Source organism: Corvus brachyrhynchos, unplaced genomic scaffold (genome assembly GCF_000691975.1).
Source record: "Corvus brachyrhynchos isolate BGI_N302 unplaced genomic scaffold, ASM69197v1 scaffold146, whole genome shotgun sequence".
Lineage (NCBI taxonomy): Eukaryota > Metazoa > Chordata > Aves > Passeriformes > Corvidae > Corvus > Corvus brachyrhynchos.
Window position 1 is genome coordinate 663,200 of NW_008238960.1, and position 25,479 is coordinate 688,678.

At 39.3% G+C, this 25,479-nt stretch overlaps 1 protein-coding gene across 3 annotated transcripts in view; it reads right to left on the reverse strand.

Moving 5' to 3' along the window:
- TPPP (tubulin polymerization promoting protein) overlaps window positions 1-25,479 on the reverse strand; it is a 74,206-nt gene that overhangs the window by 35,026 nt on the left and 13,701 nt on the right. For all 3 annotated transcript variants that reach the window (XR_001863407.1, XM_017738615.1, XM_008637112.2), the window contains exon 2: window positions 9,165-9,318. Coding sequence is in view for 2 of the 3 variants with exons in the window: in XM_017738615.1 (XP_017594104.1) it covers window positions 9,165-9,318 (154 nt within the window). In the remaining variant the exon portion in view is untranslated. The remainder of the gene's footprint in view (window positions 1-9,164; window positions 9,319-25,479) is intronic.

The following is a 25,479-nucleotide window of genomic DNA, read 5'->3' on the forward strand; positions in this document are numbered from 1 at the left end:
AATAACTTGCCAGCTCACGTACACACATGTACTTCTATTATAACATCTAAATTCTTAACTTAAACTATAAAATCACATTACTATACTTAAAAACCCTTCACCATATCACCCAGTACATATTCTTACTTATAACTATAGAAACACAGATTTATAATTCTTCTGCTTAAAGTCTGTGTAGCTTTGCCACTACACCAACCTAAGCTCTTTCCAGGGGTGTAAATCAAACTCATTAGTCCCTGTGGAAGTTTCTGCTCTTCTGTTTCCCACAGGGCTCTTCCTCTCCAATTGCAGGACTTTGCACTGCTTGCTGAGCTGGCAGAAGTTCCTGTCAGCCCGTATCTCCCACATGTCCCTCTGGATGGCAACCATCCCATCTGGATGACCTATTAGCCACTCCTCCCAGTTCTATGTCATCAGCAAACTCACTGAGAGTATACCACACCCTGTCATGAAGATGATTAATGGACTCAGTGGACCCCTGGGGTACACCACTGTTTTCCAGCCTCCAACTGGACTTTGCACTGTTCACCACCACCCTCAGGGCCCAACTATTCACCCTGTTTTCAGTCCACCTCAGTGTCTCCCCATCCAGCCCCTACAGCAACAGCTTGAGGGGCTGTGAGGCTCTTGTAAGAGACCACATCAAAGGCCTTACTGAAGCCCAGGTAGACACTATACCACTCTCTTCTTCCCCTATCTCCTGGGGCAGTAATTTAATTGTAGAAATTTACAGGTCAGTCAAGCATGACTCTCCTTTGGTGATCAGCCATGCTGATTACTCCTGATGACTTTCTTGTCCTTCATGTGCCTGGATGTGATTTCTAGGATTAGCTGTACCATTACTTTCAGTGTCTTAACGTGAAAGGTTTATCCATAAAGATTCCTCTATGAGCTGATGACTTATTTTTAGTGAACGGCCTTCATGAACTGAATGTGCAACCAACTGGTTTTATCAAAATGTTTTTTTCTGTTTCTGAACAACAAAACCAACTATGCAGATTAAAGTGGATATTAAGCAAAAGGCAAAAACAATTGAAAGGGTAGCTGTGAGCTCATTCTTCTCTACAACCCATCTGCTCATTTTTAATTCTACAAGGGTATTGGGAGACAAATAAAAAAGGTGGGGGGTGGGGGGAGAAAGCTGACCATCCTTCTTAAGTGAAGAAAAATGTAGGAAGAAATCTAGTGAAGAGCACAAAGGGCTGGATGAGGACAGTTTCCACATTAGTGAGTTACTACTCCCCTTTCTTTTTCACAATGAATCACATACAAATGATTCTGTCCTTTATAAAGCAATTCTGCTTGAAGTGTTTACTATCTAGAGTAAGTTATATAATGTCTCTAGTTACATTATTCTAAAGGCAATAAATTCCTTGGAGCCAACCTCCTCCCTTTTCTTTCTGTGAGACCATAGAAGCCTTCCTTTTCCAGCTCTTACTTGAACATACGATTAACCATAAAGTTGGCATATCACAGAAGGTGCCCATGGACTTTAATTTTTTATTTAAAAAAAACTTTCTCATAGGGAGAAAGTTTTACTTAGCACAACAGAATCAATCATTTAGTGTTCCAAATTGAATTTATTCATTTTTTTGTGCATTTTTTGTTAGCAATTCAGTGTATTTCCTCGCTTTGTGCTAGTGTTGACTGAGAAGTGCTGCTAAGAGAGCAAGGGGCTTGGAGCATGTGACATACATAGAAAAGATGACGGGAATGTGTTTATCAAGACTCAGAACAAAAAAAAAGGAGAGACAAATCTTATTCCCGTCCTCAACAGAGTGATTATATTAGAAACAGAGACAGTTCAGGAGTAAACAATAACAGACATGATTTGAAGATACGAAATTCCAACTAGACACATAAGAATTTTTCACCACTGTGGTTGGTCAAGCCTGGCAAGAGGGGGGGATTCTCTGTCCTTGAGGAGCATACGCAGAACTTAAAATTACCAAGTCACAGAACAATTTAGGTTGGGAAGAACCTTTGAATATGAGTCTTTATCTAGATAAAGCCCTGCTTACAGCAAGGCTCAAACAGGCTTACACAGAAACTTCTCCAGTCGAGTCCTGAAACCCTCTGAAGTTCCACAGCCTCCATGGGCAACTTATTCCAGTGTTTGACCACACTGCAGGTAAGTAAACAAAACAAAACAATCCAACATCTCATCCAAATTACACATTACCAATATTCCAACTTCTGTCTCTCGGAAACAGCCCTCATACCAAAGACAGGAAGTGAAAGCTGTAGTCTTTGAACCCTGGAAACCTTAACAAATACCACATTCCTCCCTTGCCCTTTCTTGAGAAAGACAACTCTGTAAACTTACACAGATTTTGTCTTCTACTTGAAGATAACTAATGAATCAAGAAGCAGTTTACAGAGCAAGCAACACAACCCATTTCATCAATTTGAGAATTTGAACTAGTTTCAGAAATGTATTATCAGTCCTTAGGAAACTGAAATGAACTACAGTAAAGAGGAAATGAGAGCACAGAAGTCAAGAACATGTATTTTATCTACAGTAGTACAGAAGTATATAGCAGTTTGCTGAAGGAAAATATATCCACTGAAAGTTCTGCAGCTGCACTGGATTGGCTTGTTTGCAGCAGGAAAACTGCATGAATTTTATGGACTCAAAAGACCCCATAAAATCAACTTTTGTATTAAAAGGCTAGAAGCATCATATGAATCTAGTGCCACAGTCAAGAAAATAGGGTAACAGTGTGAGACTGAAAGATTTCCCGCACTTTCAGGACTTTTCCTTCCAGAACAAAGTTGAGGCAAAGAAGAAGAAAGACGATTCAGTGCTGCCAAGGTAGCGTTCCTCATTTTCTGTCAGCACACAGTACCATCCCTTCTAAAAAGCTCACAGTTCTCATCCCAAGCAAATGCCACAAAAGCTTTGCACCTGGCACAGTGCAGTGGGCTCCACGAGCAGGGCACTGCAGTGCAGCACCACGCACTTGCAGCTGCACGGGGCTCACTTCTGCAGCACCACACCCCTGGCAAGCTCGCGGGAACTCTGTGCCAGGCGGCTCTGCACACAGCATGGCACCATTCCCAAAAAGCTCTCCACAACCAATTCCTGGGAAGGAAAAGCACCGAGAAAACCTACTGGACTTCAGGAATATCACATATTCAAAACAGACACCGAGTGCCCTCGCTTTCACAACGAACTCTTGGCTCCACTGAAACAACTTTGCCTGAAGATGTTTTCCACCGCTTGCCACCACTGACAAAGATGCAGGTTTGATTTAAAGCTGTTCCACAGCTTAGGCAGAAACTTAATGATGCAACACCCTGCAGCAGGGTTTTCTGGTTGGTTTTCTTTCCTGAATTACAAATGTCCAGATAGTACAGAAACAGTCCCTGCCTGCCTGAGGGACTGACTGTGCCTTTTCAGCAATCAGTGCTGGGACTGCGTGCACTGCCAAGAAGGATGGTGACAGGCAGTAGGTGAGCTGCTCATTACTCCTCACCACAACATCTTAGCCACAGCACTTCTGGCTACACTGTCACCTGCAGTCAGCTTTCCTCACTGAAACTGAGTGCTTTCCTACATCTGCTCCTTCAACCATAACAATTCAGTATCTAACACCACATCTTCCTAGAAAAAGTTGCCATGGAGATTTCTTTATGGAATTAAAATGTTCTGGGAGCCTGCAGAATCAGCACCAACATTCACAGTCTCAGCAAGGCTTAGAAAATTATTGGTCTGCTGGTAATATCCACAACCTTCGTAAAAATGAGAAACAAAAAATGACTGTAACATGGAAAAAAAATTTCAAAGGGAAAGTTTGCCCTTTTTTGGGGGGGAAATTGTACCAGAACTCCCTACCAAAATTGTATTTACTTGGTTTTTACATTCATGGGAATACATGCACATTCATTAAAAGTCTGCACAAAGTCAGAAACCGAGATCAAGCTTCAAATAAAATTTGCGTTTTGTTCGTGTTCCTTCAGTTTAGTGTGTGCACAGACACACTCACACAAAAAAACCCAATAAGCAACTCCAATAATGCCAGAAAGTGACACCATTTTAACTAATCCTGGTGAGGACTTTCAATTGAGTGGTTCCCAGTAACGCCACTCAGGTGATATAATATTCCAAGTCCAAACTCTATATACTGTACATAAACCTTCTTACCAACTAGGAGTCCAGCCAGAGCTAGAGCAAAAGACATCAAAAAGGTGCCTTTCATAGGCACTTCTATGTAAGACTCACTTCTAGCAATAAATTCACATTAATCTCTCAAATCTGCCTGACTCAGGTGTAGCTCCAAGAGAAGACCATGTAATGTCCAGCCGTAAGGGCAGATCAGGTGTTGCCCATTTGGCACCTACAAGAGACCCTTTCCTTTCCTCCTCTGTAAGATTAGCCCCTTAACTCCAGTTCTCCAGCATTTCAACAGTGCAAGTCATTACATGGTCTCAACTCGTGGGATCTAGCAGCCTGATTAACATGACCTTCCACAAAGCTAAAAACAGCGTGCCAACACTTCCCTGAGGAGGAGTTTTTCATTCATATTGATGCTGAAGACAAAACAGAAAGGGAAGTATATTATTACAGAGTTACTTTTTTATTTTAAGTGAGGGTGTTGCTGAATCCTTCTTACAACCAGTCTTTAATGAGACTTGTTCCAAAGCTAGATGCTGTCAAAATAAGCCTTTCATAGACTACAATCCTTCTTCCTCATTTTTTTTCATGTATTTCCTGAAGAGCCTCTATTCATCCAGTGCAGCCCTCCAGTCAGAAGAGCTGTGTTAACACACCTGCACAATCCCAATGAATCACATCTCTGTGACTAATTTGCCCTGCTTTCCCCATACTATATGCTTTTGTGTGCAGGCTAAGAGATGGACCATGTCCTGCTGCATTTACAGAAGGGCAAGAGCCTCCCTTGTCAGGCTTGTCACCCAGACATATCTGCTCTGCCCCTTATGATCTTTCATCTTCAGGTTATGGTAACCTTCCATACCCAGTCTAACAGTCTCCTCAGCAGATCAGTAAGCCTAGTTTGTAAAGTTACTCTTGTTCCACTTTGTTAAATTTATTCCATCCCTGCTGAGTAGCCCTCATTTCTCTGGTCCCAGAAGCCAAAGCCCCATCTTCAACAGAAGCCATACAGTCCATGTCTGCCCAATCTTTCCTCCTCCCTGGATTGGGAAGACAAAATCTGAGCTCCATACCCATCAGCCTCACTTCTAGACCTCTGTAGTTCCTCTTTATATGTTCCAGGTTAACTCCAGAGCAGTACTCTTGGTACCCACAAGGAAGAGGAAGAAGAGGTCCATGTTAGGAGGCTGGACAAATATTGTCCAAGCATCTGCAACAATCCCAGATCCCGGCACCTACCAAGCAGTAAAACTCCTGAGACATCGGGTGAGATCAGAAAATACATGCCTTAATCATCCATGAGAAGAATCTTCAGTGATCTGTGATTGGTACCCATTACTCCTGACTCCAGGTACAGCACTCTTGCTAGAGTATAGTGTCACCCATTTCAGAACAGGGAAGTGTAATAACACATGAGATATTGGGGATGGCAAAATCTTCTGTGACTGTTCACTCAGCTCGTTTCCAGATTTTCACTAACACACAGCTCATGCTAAGGCCTGATGTAACCACAAATCTGTGGCCAGCTCTCATTCAACCAAGGATCCTTAAAAGAACCTGTCTGTCCCCACAGCGTGAGACCATGCTGGTCACCACTACCACTCATTTTCCCTCTTTTGTGTGAGCACTAAATTCAGGCTCAGCTGACTCTGATCGGTCTTGTTGATCCTCACCAGTGCTCAGGATACTGTATGTATTCTGAAATTGAAGAACTGCAGGTGGAGCATATCTATGACTTTTTGCTGCCAGACGCCACAAGCTTTCAGCCTTCTCTATCTCAATAGTCTCTGTCCACTTGGTCTCCAGCTGTCACTCCCTCCTGACCTTGTGTAGCTTGGGTTTTCCACAAATACCACATCAGTCTCCTCTTCATCTTCTCCTGCCATCTGGAATCTCAGGACCTTGACCACAGCACGTCTCCCACAAGAGTGGCCACCACTGCCCTGACCTCCATGAAGACAGAGGAGCTCTTTGAAGCATGCAACATGGATATAGGACTTCTTCCTAACGGAGCCAAGGACTCTGATGTGCTAACAGCAGTCCTGCAGACTTCTTCTACAGCTTAATGGATGTCCATGTGCTGGACAGTATATCCTGCAGCTTTTTCAGAATACTACTGTATAGTCCTCAAGCAGATCCACATAGTCTTAAGTGGAATTTCTAGGCCTCTTTGCACTTCTGCTGCAACAACTCTTTTGTCTCATTTACCACACTCTGTGGGCTGCACTCTGGCTTCCTTGCTCTTGCCCTAACAGGTACATTTTGGTGAGAATGTGATCTTGCCCACATCAACATCTCCCTGAGCACCCATCATCCAGCTTTTAAAGTGCTGCTGCTGCTGTACTGCCCTGCCACCCATACTCCTCTCACGGTGAATCTGACTGGACTGAGCCCTAAACAACCTGATCTGGCTTTAAGTAAGCCCTCTTATGAACAGAAGGTTTGAATGAGATCATTCCAGATCCCTTGCACTTGAAATTGTTCTGCATTTCTATGTCAAGGACCCTGATGAATATACACTGAAGTTCAACTGGTTTTATTTTAACAGCAAGCAATGAACAAAGCAAGGATCTGTTACCCTGGAGATGTAGAAATGCATTCAGCATTGTTATGGCACACAGCTTTTGGAACAGGAAAAGAAAGAACCTCAGTTTTGCTCTTTGCAACCTTTGTGTAGGAATGAGGCCAATTAAAAGGCCCTAGACATCATTTACATGACTGTTTACAAGATGTCCAAGTTACATGGCCTGCACTGTATATTCTATTGACAGATCACTACCAAGGGAGCTAATAAAGCCACTGGCTTCATTAAACCTTATCACTTTTCTGTTGTTTTTCTTCCTGTGTGACAAAGTCAATCATACATGTTCTGTTGCAAGATTAGAAAGTGGCCTAAAATTCACTCAGTTTCAATGTCTGGCTGCTGAGCCTTCTCAACCACATCAACCACAAGCAGGGATTTTTGTAATTCTACAACATTCTGTAGGAGAAGAAAAAATAAACAGAAAAAGATAAAAAATCTTCTATCACTTCTATCACAACAACATGCACTAAAATCCTGACTGTCCAATGTGAAGGTAAACTTTCCAACTGTCCTTTTGCAGGAGTGCTTTCTCCAGGCTGACATTTAGTCCAGACATACTGCCCCTGCCGCCTGCCTCCCCAAAATACCCAACACAGAACATAAGGAGCTAAGACTCAAAAATCCCCACATGCTGCTGAAGTATTCTTATTCACAAGCTTCACTTAGTCACACTTCCAGCTCGTTCCCTAATATGTTTAGAGTAATGTGTCAGTAATCACATAAAGTTTTCTGTCTGAAACCTGAACCAAATCTACATGACCTATAGCAGAGTTTTACAGAGCAGGGCACACACTACATGGCATGACTGAATTACCCTAGAACTTTTACGAAAAGCTTAATGTAACTTTGTCTAACCATACAGAAAGCAGCACAAACTAAAATTTCCACAATATCGACTTCCCAAAGTAAACAAAGCATTAGAAAGCTTGTACAGAGATTTCACATATGCACTCCTGGGTTGCAGAAGGAGAGTGGCCATCTATTCATTTACTTACTTTAATGTCTTTAATTGCCAAGTTTGTGGGTCACTTTTACCATCCAGGAACTAAATTAGCATGACAAAACAAACATGAAGCTTGGTTTTACATACACACACACACATGCTCCCAGCCTGCAATCTCCCTCCTTTTTAAACTCTGCCTCCCGCCCCTTACTTTTCCAGATAGCAGAAGATATTCTGATCCCCCTTTCTTCACTTTAACTCTCCCCAGAACTGCACATATTGAACAGTCAAGCTTCACATTGCTGGCTCATACTCCCCCTTCACTCTTTTCCGCCTGCTGCTTGCACATACTTATACCTCTGCAGAGCCTATATGACACTACTCTGCATCCGCAAAGCTCTCTCATCCATGTCCCCCACACAGAAAGAGGCTGTTCCCTTAGTGGTAGACACAAACCATTTCAATGTCTGCCTGCTGAAATACCAAAAATGGAATCAGGAGTGAGGCCTAGAATAATGTACACAATTCAAACCAAGAATCCCTGAACAGATGAAGCTGTTATTCAAATTTACTAGAGTAAGCGAAGAAAAAAAAAGAAGGTTCAATATTTTAAGTCTGTATCAAAATTACCACTTGTTTTAAATGAGAGTACAAGAGTAATAAAATAAAATCTTGTAAAAAGCTGACTATTTTACAACTCAAAAGAGATCTTTCCACTTGATACTTACACTGATCATTTGCAGAGAACCAGTTTCTGAAAAGATTGTATTTTTGTTCACAGCTTTACAGGCAAAATTCAGAAGCATCACAAATTTTAAGCAGATGAACTAAACCAACAGAACTATTCAAGTATAGTACTGAGTATCTCCTAAAATACTGGAAAAAAGCTTGCCTAGCCTGGTCACCTAAAAGGACAACCAAGCTTATGTACAGCATGCTTTATAGCTTCCTTTTCACATACAAAGCTTAATACCAATATTTTAAAATTAAAAAGAAAGAATATTATAGCTCTGACAGACTTGGAACAAACAAGAAACAAAGACCAGACCACATGATAATTATTCCCAGATTTCCAGTGTTCTGGAATTCACATGGTGTAATTAAACGCATTTTAAGATGCCTTTGCTTTAGTCTTTTTGGTATGTCACAAAACATCTTAGAACTTTTTTATCAAGGCTCTAAACTTAATGTCCTTCTACACTTTTTGATTTGGATACACCACTCTTCATTAATGTTTCATTGTTCTAAGCATACACAAGAGCTCAGGATATTCCTGAGGTGCTACTAGGTGGTAGTACAATTCCTAGAAGGAGCAATGACAGTGCCACACAAGAATACACAGTAGGTGCAATACTCAGCTGTTGCATAGTCTTTGCTCCCATTCTGCTTAGCAGTTGCTGCCTTCGGGCTAACGGAGAAATTGGATTTGTGGATTGTAAAGGGAAGCAGGTGAACATAAAAACACTGCAGTAGAACAAAGGACAGGTAGAAACAATCTGTCCATTAGACCAGTAACATACCGTTACTCCAGTTAAACCTGGGCCTTTTCCTTCAATTAGTTTATATATTTCTTGAAGTGCTTCCTCATCACTTTTGCCTTTAAATCGCTTCTTGGAGAGTTCTTGAAGAGCTTCCTTAAACTGTTCAAAAGTAATAGTTCTTACAGACTTTCCCCTGTTGAAACACACAGCAATTGAAAGAAATTACAAGACAGTACAAAAAGCATTCCAAGAATAGCAGAATGGTTTCAGTTTACCACAGTGAACAACAGAAAACTGCAACAGAACAGGAAGACCCATGCAGCCAATTTATGGTGTCAAATAGAACATATCCCAGGAATATCACTTTTTTTATATGTACATCAGTAGACAGCACTTCATAGACTTCCCTTGATGAATGTTCAGAAATAAAAAGGAAATAAAGGAACTGGGTCTACTGTCAAAATGCCTGCAGCTCATCAAATTAAATACAGTCTCATTTGGTTGATCACTTATAAAGCCTGCATGTATAAGACAAGAACTGAAGCATCTTAGGTAAGTCTTTTTATTTACTACTTTTTTATTCCACTTTGAATAACTTGTTATCATATTATTTACAAGTCACCATGTATTCATAAGTAAATTAATTCTACTATTGCATAAAGCAAACAATTGAAAAGCATTTAAAAACTTGAAATTCCTCCTCAATTGAAGACTGACAAATTTTCAACTGACACATTTGAATTCAATACCTGTTTTCCTTCGAAGACCATCACCTTCAAAAAACATTCACAGATACACAGAAAATACAATACAGTAGACCAGTAAACTCATGAATCTCCCAGAAATCTGGAGCTGAATACTTGCTGTAGTTTTCACTAATAGGAAGACCAGATTTTCACATTAGTAAATTACTTACCTATATTTACTTTTAACTGAGAGGATTTTGCTGTACAAGTGCGTGGTGCAAAATCTGACTAATGGGAAATTCACACTTTACGAACACCAATTTATACCATCATTCCTGCAGATCTTTTTTGGTCCATCACACCAAAGGGTTCAGTTGATAGAACTCTTACAAAGCATTCACTACAGAGATGTGTTTAACCAAAAGGAGGTTAATGCATGTTTTTTTTCTAGCATTTTAAAATATTTAGTTCAGGCAGGAGATAACGTTGTGGAGTATACACTGTTCTACTCAATTCCCTAATATTAAACAAGTTTTAGTGTTCCTCATTTTAAAATCCATTTTAAAATTTTAAACTCACAGCATTAGTGAGTTTACTCACCATTTAAAAAAACCCAACTATTTTAGTTTTTATGAATTACAGCAGACACAAACCACACCTTTCCCTGTATTAGTAAATTACAGATTCTCTGATCTTTTGAACAAGAATTTACACCCCAAAATTTAGCAGATCAAAACAGAACCATTTTGAAAAAGATGTTTTGATACTTATGTTGATATAATCTTAAATAGTACCATCTTCAAAAGCAGAAAATGTTTACAACATTACAAAACTCTCAAAGTTAAAGTAATATTTGAGAGTCCACGTTGCTGGGAAACATGCTACTACACAAGCTTTGTTTGCTGCTTGAGCATTTCTTTTTATGCCAATTTAGAGAACATTTCAAGCAAATCAGGGGAAAAAAATAACCAAGCACCACCACACAACCCAGACCAGTCCTTTCAACAGAGACAGCTGTTTATATAGGAATAAACAGTAGATGCTAGGATAGTGTGTGCTTTCAACAGAAATCTCAGGCTAGAAAAGCAGTATATAGAAATCTAATTTAAAGAGATTGCATTTTAAATCTCATTTAAAGAGATTTAAAAAGACCATTATGAAGGGAATTTCAGTGATATGTCATGGATTTATCTTTGATCTTCTCTTACACACCTTCAGTGGTCAAATCCCTCTCAGCTGGAGGATGCCTCCACTAATGAGAAGGGGAAGGGAGATTTCTGGTTTAGCAACCAACAACTATAAAGGGATTCCGACTCAATTAACTAAACAAAAAATGAAATTTTATCCCAGGCTTTTAAAACAAGGAGAAAATGGCTATTCAAAACAAAATTCTAAGGGAAACACTTTACATAATTGCAAACACTAAGGGAACCCTTTATATAATTGTTCATTACTAATAATTCTTTATTTTCAATGCAGCCCAACATACGTAGCAAACATCAGCAACCCCCACAAAATAAACTTGATGTGTTTTTTGACCAAACATTGCTGTTTGCAACTACTTGTCTGCTTTAGGTAAAGCATGTGCTGGAGTATCTCACAGGATTAGCTAGTAAAAGAACATCATGACACTAGAAATGAAGAATATAATCCAGCATTTCATTAATCAGAAAGACACATGGAATAAACTGCAATTAGCTACCTGGAATTTCTCCAGGATTCTCATTAATAGGATTAACATCCCTCTTCTGATTAAACATGTCCAAGAACTTTTAAGTAGCTCAAGAGGTCAAGACTTCATTTTGTTTTGCCTCTCATATAAAAAAAGAAAGCATTGGCAATCGCTGCAAAGCTTCAGCACAACAACACCCTAAGGCCCTAAATTCTCTACAGACTCACAGCCAAGTCTAGCCACACAGGCCTTGCAAAGGCAGTTTTCTGCAGCACATAGGTTTAGTTTGGATCATCAGTCAGGATCATCGCAATGGGAAAGAGAACGAACACTTTTCAGCAAAACCAGCAGAAATTCGTGTTGACTTGTTTATTTTTCACAGAATATTCTGAGCTGGAAGGGACCCACAAGGATCATCGAGTGCAATTCTTATGTGATCAAACTCATGACCTTGTCACTATTAGCACCATGCTCTAACCAAATCAACTGATCTCAGGGTTTTAGTAACACATGAAGATTTTTTTGGTTCACATGCATTAAATAGAACAGCATAACTTTTTGTGTGTGTGAATTAAAAGGAAAAATACATAAATATGGCTGTCAAAGGGAACAAAGAACACTTGGTCTAAGATACAGGTATACCTACTGCTCACATTTGGTCTTTTCCCTGTCACTTACACGGGGCAAGGAAATGAGTGGATTTTTCCCCTTCAGCTTAAGGTATAAGGCCAAACCGGACACATATAGACAAATGTAGTATTGCAGCTAAAAGAGAAACAAATGGGCATTGTAGCTGATATTCTCTACCAGGAACAACATTAATTGGAGTGATGTTAAAAATAGGATTGAGAGTAAAGGACTTTTACAACTGTATCCCCAGTTTTTTAAATAAAACAGCTTTAATTTTGAAATGTGTTATCTTTTTCTACACTCCAAAAATACCCCCTCTCACTCCCCCATCTATTACAATATTATCAAATCCACTTGTATAGTATCGTAATTAACTCCAAAACTGTACAGTTGCAACATATGTCAAGTCCTGTGGAAAACCCCAAGAACACAACGTGCTCTGGCACTTTTGGTATGTGAGGTATGGTACATGTATGCCATGTACCAGCATCTAAATTACCTAGCAGCAATCCTACACCCCTCCTGTCTCTAGAGACAGTCTTGAAGAGCTCTGAGCAGTTGCTGTCATCATGACTACTAACTACTACAGCATGCTCCCCCCTCGCTTCTGTTTGTACAGTCATGGGTTGAATGTATAGGAGACCACTGATGGAGTAGGTAGAAATGACAGAGGAAAAGTCTTTCAACCAACCTTGATTTACACTCTCTCCAATCCAGGTCCACAAAAACACCCTAGGGATAATTACTTGGGAGTACTATTGGATGGAAAATTGGACATGAGCCAGCAACAAGCACTCACATCCCAGAAAGCCAACAACCATGTCCTGGGCTGCATCAAAAGCAGCATGGGCAGCAGGGCAAGGGAGGGGATTCTGCTCCTCTACTCTGTTCTGGTGAGAACACTGGAACACTGCATCCAGCTCTGGGGTCCCCAGCACAGGAAGAACATTGACCTGTTGGAGCAAGTCCAGAGGAGGGCCACAGAGTTGACCAGATAGAAGGAACACCTCTGCCATGAAAAAAAGTTGGGAGAATTGAGGTTCTTCAATGTGGTGGAGACATGGATCCAGGAGACCTTACTGCGGCTTTTAGGGGGCTTACAAGAAAGGATGGGGGCAGGCTTTTTAGCAGAGCTGTTGTGATATGACAAGGTAATGGCTGTAAACTAAAATAGGGTAGAGTCACACTAGATATAAAGAAGACATTTTCAGGAGGGTGGTGAAACACTGGAAGAGGTTGTCCAGAGAAATGGTAGATGGCCCATCCCTGGTCAGGTTGGATGGGGGTACGAGCAACCTGATCTCATGCAATATGTCCCTGCTCACTGGGGGAAGGGCGAGGTGGTGGTGTTCACCTAGACGATCTGTAAAAGGCTCCCTCCAACTCAAACTATTGTATGAAAAATTATAATCCTATGAACACTGCATAACACACAAGGCTGTCCCCAGTTAATTTTCACCTGTTCACATTCGGGATACCCCTTCCTTATACCAGCTTTTTGGACCTCATGAACTAAAGAAAAAAACACCAACCCATAACCCCCCAAATAAACTAATTCCTTTCTATTAAGCAACTGCTACAAAGAATCAGCTTCTTTGTCTATATTTGTAACTTTTTTTAGAAGCTCATTATAAATACCTCGTTTCCATGGGAATAGCAAAACAAATATATTCAGTTCCATTTTCCAAGTGTTACAAGTTCAAACAACTTGTCGACAATTAAGTATGCCAAGGGTGATCGCTCAGCTCTTAACACTCATCTCTTAGGTTTAGCATTCCAGAGAGTTAGTATAGAAACAAGAGAAAAAACTGTACATTAAAAAAAAAAAAAAAAAACCCTAAAAAATCAGACATCGGAACGAAAATTAAAACTGACCAGAAAATAAAACAAAATGGAAAATAGCAACAAACAAGGGAAGGAAGGAGGGAAAAAAGGTTTTTACAAATCTAGGTGTCATAAGGTTGGCCACATCAATGAAAAGAACAAAATATATGATGGACATTAATACTAAAATATTTTAAAGCCCTATACTTCATTATGACACAAAGAAACCTTTATGTTTAGAAAGGATACATTCTTACATACCATTCTATTTTAAGCTCTGCTTCTTACAACAAACAGAATTACTCTAATGCATCATCCTTCAGTGGTGGAAACTGTGTTCATGGCACACTAATGACAACCTCCTGTATCTATGCCTACACTTGGGAAGAGAATGAACATACTCAGAAGAATTTTAGGAAGCTTCCCATCACTTCCCCTTCCTTGGTAAGTCTCTCCACATGTGGCCACTACATATTGGGAGATACTGAAGTTTGAAATCCTCAGTTTGCTCTTGGGAGCCCAAGCTCACCTATACAAAAGCATCAGTTCTGTGTCTAGACATTAGCAGAGTAAACAAAGTGTGAAGTATCAAACATTGACCCAAAGCAGATTGGAACAGCAAGTGATGCAGTTTTCATTTGCAAATATTACTACTAACAGTGCCTTGAGTTCTTAAGTGTGAAAGTGTACTGCTGCAAATGGATACTTGAATACTACTTGGATTAACAGTTGGCCACAACTTCAGCTGAAAAGCTACACAATTACACTCCACACACCCAATACACAAAATTCTTGGCTAGTATTAGAGACCTTCATCTCCAAAGCACTAAAACAGCTCAGTACTAATACAACAGTCTACAACTTAATAGGTCCTGATGTAATCTCCAAGCTACCCAAAGTCATCCTAAACTCCCATCACAATAGGACGTTTTTCTATTTTCTTACATTGAAGATAGGAAGGAAGATGTAGAATTACTGAGAGAAGCTTCTATTTTTGTTAGCATGCCAGGGAGGATTACGGCAGGATACAATAATCAGGACTGTTCTGCTGTGGAAATTGTCATCCACTCACAAAGGTCTAAGGAGTATAGTAGGTCTGACAAGGCTCTAAAAACACCATAACTAGAGGTGGGAGCCCAACAAATGTTTTTCCATAAACTCTAACAGAAGGAGTTTTGTTTGTAAGGTTTATTTATTCTAAATTCACCAGGGACTTGGGTGTCTTGATCAACTGAGCAGTCAAGTAAAACTCAACAGCATCTTTTCTTGTAAAGCAGAACAGGACTTTGAGTACTTCCTGTATTTATTCTCTTACCAAGGCAGTCTCATTCATTCAGAAAACAGAATGAAGGACCAGGCTGGCAAGAGAATGCATGAGCAGCTTATTTATCACAGTTTCTGACTTACTGGCACAATAAGACTGATCAGGCTATTTCTGATTTGCCACTATTGCTCCCACATCTACATAGGCAACTGCTAACCAATATTAAACATTTCTAAATTATCAGAAGTAATCATTGAAAATTATTCAAATTAATGATATAAAGGCATCATCACTGAGAACAAGACCATTAGTCAGGCGTTTCATCCTAAGGGGGTAACCAAAGGCGTATTTCATAATGATATTCAGCCCTGACTTCAAACTTCAGCTGTTTCTCTTTTATCTTAACAAGCCATACTAAAAAACTCACGACAGCTGAAACTTACTGATTTTCACACAAAGACTTTTCTTATTTACCACTTTACAGCAGCAACTTTATTATTATTACTGTTACAGCCCAGAGCATTCACCCCTCTTTGTTTAGTAGAACAGATATTTTCTCTTACTTGCTACTTGTAAAAACACCAAATCTTCATGATATGGTCTATAAACATAATGTATGTCAATAACAATTGCTAGTGGTATTTGTACTGTACACTTTGACAATCATAAGGTACCACAGACAAATTCAAATTCCTTGAAGCAAAATAGGTTTGTACTGGTCTCTGCAAAATACAACACTCATCTAACAGATGTATTTTTTTCCAAAAATGTCTGCTGTAACACTATAATCACAAAGTTCAAGGCTGTTTAACCAAGAAGCAGATTATGCTGCAGTGCTGGTGGTTTATTTTTTTCTGTTTGTGGTTTACAATTTTCATTTTCTCCTCTCTTATACAGCTCTGAATTTTTGCTGGCTATTAGCATGATAATTCATAGCCAAGAAGCCCTGAACTAAAGGTAGGTCCCTAAGTAGCTAACCAGCCTGGTAGAACCTTGCAATCTAATGGAGTATTTAAGATATCCTGTGAAGGTCTGGTTTTTGCTACGTATCAGTCAAGAATAAAATAAAAAACCTGCTAGATATATAGTGCAAAAAAAACCTTAAAAATGAAAAAGAGAACATTTTCTTGGATTAAACTGAAAAATGTATGATTAACCCAAAGCACAGGCTTGTGTATAAATTTTACAAATACAGCTGAAGACAGATGAGCAAACGAAGAAAGCTACTTTAATACTGTCAGGGTATTTGCACTGCACTAACAGCTCTAAAGAGACGTGGCTAATAAAACAAAATTAAGGTAACAAAACTTCAGATATCACCTCACATCAGACTTCTGCCCCAATTAATGGGTAGAACTGGGATACTGAAATTAGACATCTGTGTGTTGGTTCAAGCAGGAGTAATTTGGCAAATTGTGAGGAAAGAGGCATAGAAGATACCTTCAAAAAAATCATCCTAGGAAGAAGCTACAACAGATCTTCAGCTGAAATAGTGGTCACTTTTGAATGCAGGGCTATTTAACACTAGCGGATTCTTCTGAGGGGAAGAGTACAACTGACAACAAAGACATCCAGATGACCTTCACAATTAGTCTCTCTAAGGTAGACAGCATCTCAGCCAAGTCACACTACAGGATTTGGACTAGACGGCTTCATTTACCATGACCACAGGGGAATGCCATTATCAGTTTTTCAAGAAAGAAAAACAAGGCAAGCACAATGCAGTACAGAACTCTCTCACTGTATCACTGCAAATAGTCATGACTTACAGAAACCTCTCTGGGAGTGGGCTACAAGGGCAGAACACCTCAGATCATTCACTCAGAAACTGAACCTGGAATGGCCAGTTTTTCCTCCAGGTGCTTTTGTCTCATTAATGAGCAAGGGTAAAGCAGCATATGCCCAGTTTATTCTAAGTATCCAAAACTGGGACAGCTGCTACACTATGAAAATCTGAAGCAAGAGGATGTCAATGGCTCACTAAACCAGCAGTTGATACCTTTATTAGACTTCATTGCAACTTAAATATTTTAGGCTTCTCTTATTGTAGATTACTGACGGGGACGGACGGAGACGGAGAGATCTCTATAGGCAGGTCTTGGGACACAGTCGGTTTATTGTAAAAGGCGTGGGTATTGGGGCACTGCTCAGAGCTGCCAGACTCAGCTCTGAGCAGGCCCAAGAAAGCAAGAGAGTAAGTGGGGGCGAGGGAGCTAATACAAGATACAAATCCTATAGCATTTACATACAGCCTATAAGAGTTCTTATATTACCATAGAGTGTTACATCTTAACTTCTAAAAACTACTCTTTGGACCCCTTCTGCTGAGCTAGTAGGGTCTGCTCTGACCCTTGGACCTGCCTGCAAGCAGAGGGTATTGTTCAATCAAGAGGGGATTACCTTCAGTCGGCCATACCATTGTTTTCCAGTTGTTCAGTAACTAAGACTTGGTATTTCAAAAGTGGCTTTCATTTCGATATCGCCTGTAGTTTTCATATTCCCAAAATCTTTTGTCAGGCAATCATATTTATAAGGCTTTCCTGTTTCATCTTCCCCAACATCTTATGAAAACAATTTCCTGAGACTTAAGCCAACACTTCTCTCCTCTTGACTTTTTCTATCCTATGTGCTTCCTATGTGCTTCACTCACGGTGAAAATTCATTTCCTTTAAAATAAAACCTGAAATTTAAGAAAAGACAAGCCCAACAGCTATGACCCTATCAGATAAAATAGTACTGGGAAGGGAACGAAGGGGGACTGGAGAAAGAATATGATTTGGCAAAAACATTAATAAGTAAAAGCTTCCAAAAGAAAGCAAATCCCAAAATGAGTTAAAGGGGTTGAAGAGATTTAGGGGGATTTGCAGAGGATGAGGAAAAGAGAAAGTCCAAGCAGACAGCAGGTCTGATAGTTATATACGGCTTAGATTAAAAGATTAAATTAGATTAAAGAGAGTAGCAGAATCCAATTATTTCACATTTGTTTGAGGTTTTTTTCAGTTTAAGAGAACAAAAATAATGTTACATTTGAATATTTAATAATGAAGATTCATTTAATGGTTAGCTACTGATAAAAAGCAGTATTAGGAAAACTCTGTGAAGCCTGAAGAAAGCACATACCCCAACTTACATCAAAGGAGTTTGCAAGTGTATCTGGCATGACAGGCATGGACCAGAGTTTGGAAAGAGAAATGTGCTACCAAGTAGCCTGAGAGTACTTCAGCTTTTCCTTGTTACAGAAGAGAGATCACCCATCTTCTGGTTGTCAATCCTGTGGACCCTACACAAAGCATGTAAAAACTGTATACACACAACAGATAAAAGACAATAATCTTATCACTCCTTAGAATGCTGTCTACTCCTGTAAAAGAATCCAATAAATGACATAAAACTTGCAGGTAATGTTGTTCAGTAACATAGAAATCCATCCCTTGGGTGTATGAAGGACTGATACCATTTGACAGCACAATTTGGGTGGAAGTTAAGACAGTAAAGGACATGGCAGGGGTGAGTGAAACTAGCACGAATATTAGCCAAAGTACAGAAAGATGTAGGAAATTAGGAGCAATTTAAAAAAGAAGGCAGCAGATAGGTCTTCGACATTTGGTAGGGGACAAACTAGTGCTGAAGCAGAAAGACAATGCCTCAAAATCAGGCTTCCAGCATATATGCTGGTTTCTTCTCTAGAAGGCTCAATTTATTTGCTGTTCTCTTTGGTTCTTGTCATCTTAAGGATATGCACTAGGCTAGGCATACACACAGACCATAGGGAAAGGAAGCAGAAACTAAGCACAGTGTAATAACCCAATACAGTGCACAGCTGCCAGAGACACTGCTGAGCACATCCAAAATACAAAAATCCAAGAGGATGATCTCATAGTGCTCATTAAGTCAGCCTCAAACAAAATAAATTAATGCAGTTAAGAACAGTTGAAGATTTACTAATCAGTCTTAACAGCCAATCACTTCATCTGTCAGTCTTCCCCAGGCTCATCTTACCACGCAAGCTAGTGGTAAGAAGCTATTTTCATATAATAATACTTACCATTTTATCTTCAGAGAGCTGAAAAAGCTGATAGAACCACTGCAGTTTCAAAAGCTCTTTCTGCTGTTGAAGTGCAGGGGCTTAGGGCAAAGGCATAACAGCTGAGAGGACAGGGCGAAGAACCAACATCACCTGTACTTTCTCCACCAGTTAAAGAAGTGCACATAAACACACTGCCTGATAACCCAGGGAAAGAAAAGTAGGATACACAGATAAGGCATCCTCCTACAGGTCGGCAGCAATCCCATGTGAGCTGACATGTCTCATTCATGTCCCAGAACAAAAAAAAACAAAAACAAAAACAAAAACAAACAAACAAACAAACCAAAAAAAAAAAAAAAAAAAAAGAAACAGGTGAAAAACCCCAGCATTTGGGTTTATTTTGATTTTCTCTCTTGATTTCACACTTAGTGTTAAAATATTTGGTTAAAAATGAGACCAATCAAAGTATAATGAAACAACATCCAACACAAACACTGTTGAAAGAAAACTAGAACATTGTGACAAGCCATGACCAAGAGTAAGGTCAATGCTGCATGGGCAAACATCCTCTAAGCACAAAGCGCATGCATTTGATCCCAAGCAGTTAATCCACAGAAACTATACAAAATTGTTTATAAGTATGACTAGAAAAAGATTTGCAAGGACAGCTTTCAGATTACTAGCTATTTTTCAGGACTTCATTTATATATATACTGAATTTATATAAATACATGACACTCAGAGATAGGAAAAGAGACACAACCTAATGAACTTCCATGTTAGCACCCTCAGGCTTATTGGTAACCTTACTGCTTTCTCTCTACATACAGCATCAATATTTTGACTGAGCTGACATTCAGGGAAGACATTACCTTTTTTCATGAGATCAGTTAACCAAGGACAGGATATGACATTTGACAGGGGAATAAAAAGCAGAACTTTTACAATAGAAAACAGAGTTGCATAAGACAGTGCTGGTTTTATTAATGAGACCCAGAACAGTAAAGCTTCATATCTAAGAACTAGATATTGAATGGTTATATGGTATGACATCCTACTCAATTTAAAGAAAATTCAAAGTCAAGGGGATAAAGAACAATGGCATTATTAAATAGGACTGGACATAGTAACACCTTAACTCTTAAGTCTCAAGATACTAGAGCTTAAATTATGCTTTCATTAAGAACTGAATTGGACTTTGAAAGTAAACCATTGCACAAGGGACAGAATAATAACTGAAGTCAACTCTTTATCATGGAACAAGTAAGCATCCAAGCTTCTTTCTAGCAACATACTACCCAAAATTTTTTCTCCTCTCAAGTTTTTCCTTAAAATTACATTAAAACAAAAACCCTAATTTTATGTGCTACTAACTTTCCTGGAATTTCTTTCTTATTTTCCTCCCCAGATTTTGTGATGCTTCAGTAAAAAGCCTAGCTGTGTATCCTTACAATGTCTAATATTATGAGGGATTTTAAATTTCCAGACAGGAATTTAATAACTACCAAAATTTTGAGCCATTTTTCCTACACTGAACCAACCCACATCAGAGCAGCATGCAAAGTACAATGCAAAATGGTGGCAAGGCAAAGGGTGAGTATTGCGAGGACAAGTTTTTAAATCACTATGAAGCTCAAGTAAAACCACAAGTACAATTTGAACATTTTATGGCTTGTTCTTATGGAGAAAGATGTCTGGATCACTGTTTCAGTGAGGCCTCTAACAAAACTCCCATCCTAATTCAGAAATTACACTGGTCAATATAAAGAAAAGAGGTCCCTGGCTGATGACAAGAGAAATGAAGGAAAAGGGATGAATAACACAACCTTGAATTCATATAGAGCATATTCACTCTACTGTTCAGGCATGGCAGCTGTTTGTTAACCACCATACTGTGCCAGCATACAGCAAGGTTACTTTTGTTTCTTGGCCAAGAAATTCACAAAGCGGAGTCTGATAGCTGAGGCACCCAGCTCCAAGACATTCCTCCCTACCTTCCAAGTAAGTATTTCCAGTTGCAGACTGGTTTTCAGTGAGTTTTTTGTGAGAAAAGTACAATACCATTTAATACTATGCATAAGAAATACTATACATATTTTTCAAAAATAGCTTTGCATAGTTATTTCTGAAACATAATTTAAACATTAAGCAACACAGCTTGATCTATTTGGGAACTGCAGCCAGCTCAGCAGACAAGCTCAGCAGTAAGCAACTCATTGCTTACTAAAATGCTACTATGGAAGCCAGAGCAGCAGTTCAAGGTGGAATTTTCCTTTAGAGTTTAATACACAGAATTTAAAACCAAAAGTTTTATCAGATTGTCTCAATAAGAAAATATCATTGTCAGATGGTTTTACAACAGCAACATTCCAGTTTTTCAAAGGATTTTACAGAGCTGGATTGTTTTCCACATCAAATCACATCTAACCACAAAGGCAATTTCTGAACCCAGTGACAGCTCACTGATAGTGAACTCTCTGAGTGAAAAAGTGTGTGTTTGTGGGAGAGGTTGTTCCAGTGATTCTGATGACAGGGAGAAAACACAGATGTGTATCTGCTAACATTTTTTGCTGGCAATATGAGAAGGTGACAGCATTAAAAATAGACAGCTGGCGTTAACTGATGCCAGCATGATCTCAGTCTGTAAGAGTCATGGACCATGGTTGGAGATAGAAAGGTGTGAAACCAAGAATGATACACCAAGTGAAAAAAGAGAAACTAACTACAGTGTTAGTCCATATCCATAGGTCACATGCAGAGAAAGCCACAAAACTGTTTGCCATAACCAAAAGCCAAGGACCAAATCACGACCTTCAAGAAAGAAGAATCCAGACTGCAGATATGCAGAGAGAGATTTTCCCTTTCAAAGAAAACAAGAAATATAATAGAAATAATGAAGAAACTGCATATTTCTCCCCTACTGGAAGATTGCCTTCCCATATGAAAGGGAAAATTGGATTGTCACAGCAAAGCTCTAAATATACAGTCCCCAATCTTGGAGAATTTCCCATTCTATGTCTGTTTCTTGCAAAGGAGATTTCACTCTTTGTTAAACCTACAACATCCACAATTACGTCCTGCTCCCCATGTCCTTCTTATCTTCATGTCTTCTGAAACAGCAGTTAGAGATGTAATTGTCTGCTCTGGCAGCATTCTCATTTTACAAAACAAAAAGCAAGACAGAAGAATAGGTAGACTGTGGCCAAAACAGTCTCCCAATCAGTTTACAAACGAGAGTAGGAGAGTATTTGAAGAGGTATCCTCTTGAAGAGAACAATATTATCTTTAAAAAGTGCAGATGGGCAATATTAAGGCTAAATTATAGAGCAACAAAACCCATGTAACACTTGCACATGAGAGCACCTCGTTTCTTCTACAGATCCACAAGTCTAAAGCCAATTACATATGTCTACCATCTACCATTGCCAATGCAGAGAATATTCTTTAGTAAGTTCCTCTGCTATGCCTTTATCATTTCTCCTTACCAGATCTTGTGGAGACAGACATCTACCCTTGCACAGCTTAGGGAAAAAATAGCTAATGCATCTGACCACTTATCTTGTATACCTCAAGAGCCATCTCTAGGCATTTTCCATCTCAACACAAGGTTGCTGCAATTGACAATGCAACCCTCAATCTGAATGAAGATCCCCCTACTAATCAAAACCAAGAACAACTGTAGGAAGCCCAAACATACCTCACAAGTAATGAAGGCACGCCTGTGAGCTCAGAGACCTAAATAATTCAACATAGGCAAAGCACTGATTGAAGAGAAAAAAATACAGATTTTGCAAAGCACAGAGTTTTATCCATCTCCTGACAAAAAAAAAACCCAACTCCAGAGAAAGAGAAAGCCTGCCAAACAAGTAGTTACAATAAAGCTACATTCAGCTTCAGAAAGAAGCCATTTTGATTCCTTGGATGAGAGAGACTGATCCTCCCTCTCTGTGTCCAAAGCGGGGAACACATTTTCCAGATGGAACACTCAGTTGTGCCACAGAATCTGTAGAACAGTCCATGCCAATAATGCCTTGGCACTTTGTGAAAGCTATAAACAGAGAGTGACCAAATTCTCTATGGGGATCTATCACCTCCCCTGGATTAAAGATCTGTATATCGGTCTTTACAGTGCTGACTCATGTGCATTTGAAACCAATCCAAAAGAAAGGCAGAAAATTATGACGGTTGATACCAATACAGATATTCTCTCATTTACATCACACTTCTCTATTCAAAACATGCAAAAGTTCACAATAAATGGAGGTTTACCCACATAGTTGCAGACATCATCATCACAAACCAAAATGATAGGAAACGATTGGGAAAACTCCAGGACGTTGGAATTAATTGTGGAAGCAGAGAGGAGACTATAAAAGAGCAAGCTTTTGGAAAACTGTGACTTATTTAGACCAACAGCTACTGAAGGAAGGTATCAAGCCAGAGCTGGGTAAGATGTGCTGCCCTCTTGATTTTTGCTATGTACAAAAGGGTACTTTCTGTTCATCTTACAAACATCAGTACATTCTTACACCAGCAATCTCCAGCAGCTCTCAGTTACTTACATTCAGAAAATGCGGCTTCACATCCATTTTTCTTGGATTACTATATCAATTCTGAAACTAGTATTATTCTGAAACTAGTATTTTCTTCAAAGCCTCTGATTTCACCAGCAGAAGCAACAAAGTATTACTCCAAACTGTCATCCACTGGCATGTTGGTGGAAGAATATTTAATGTATCTATTCGCACAATGTTTTGTATAGAAGGGCAAGTTTTCTAAATAGTGGGCATTTAATGGTGCAACTAGTATTAGACTTCTGTGCTCTTATTCCAATGAATGTCAGAAAACTGTCTTACTTTCCAGGTATATACTAACTTATCTATGGTACAAAATCTTCTGAATGAGGACCAGTGATGAATTTCCAGGGGATCTAACTCAACATATGGGGTCTCACCCTCCACCAGCAGTGCCAATAGGGTAGATGCTGCTCATAAGCAAATCAAGTATATCCTCACAACCTATAAAGCACAACTGCAAACTGGTTCTTGCGAGAAAATAGGATGGTACGAAACCAACAGATTAACACAATGCCATGTATATATACACAGTTCAGCTCTATGTTTTGTGTTGCATATACCAGCCTGTGCAGGTCTGCTCTGAGACCTCCCAAAACACACAAGTGACAAACATCTTTGCAGGGTTACATATTGGTCATTTTTATTACAGAACTTCTACATTAAGAATGTTTATACAAGTAGTCAATTTAAACTACCTTAAGTACTTGATGAATGTATTTATGGTTATTTAATATCTCATAGTAAGGACAGCAAAGCCAGTAGGAATTCAACAGCAAATGTTTCAGGCTAATGCTCTCCTTCAATTACTTAGCAAAGTTTGACAGGGCAGAACACAACCAAAGCAAGCTTTATTCACTCCTGAACATCTTATCCTACACCTACAGAGTACCCTATACCTACACGCCAACAAAGCCCTGAGATCGCAGCTACAAAAACTACTATATGTCTTTATATCTTTCTAATCCACAGCACTTACAGGATGTCCACCCCTTTAGAGGCATTAGAAGCCAAATCCTCTCACACTTCAAAGCTCAAAAAACCCCCCAGGTTTTCAAATGGAGCTCAAAAAAGATGACAAGCAGAAATTCTAGCCAGAAATCTTATGAGTACATGCAAATCAGGTACACTCTATGCTTCATTTTCTTAAACAACAGCATATGACAATTAATAATGCTGTTGAGAGGTTAGTCAATAATATAACTCCTTTAAAAACCACTATATATGTTGCAGAAGCTGTGCTCTTCAGCAAATGACTTCCTCTAAGATTAAGAGATCACACCTGGGGCAAGCACATATAGGAATCTAATCAACACTTGGCCTAAGTTATTTGGGTAACTGGTCAGAAAGTATGTCTTGTCACCTTCTTTATCTCAAAGCTTTGACAAATGGAGTTGAACAACCTCCAAAAAGAGCAAATGTCGTGTTAGATAACATCAAGTCAGTGCCCCTAACATTAAAGAAGTCCAGTTCTCTAAGGGTAGTCCTTAAGTCTGACTGCTCTTTTACACCTCTCATGTTTACCACAGGTTACCATCACTTCACTGTCCACCTGGACTATGGCTTTCACAGATTAGTACTCAAAGACAATGACTGGGTGACACAGTATAGCATCTAAAAGGGAAATAAAAGGAACCATCTTCCAAGCATGGATGAGATACTGTATTGTTGGGCAAA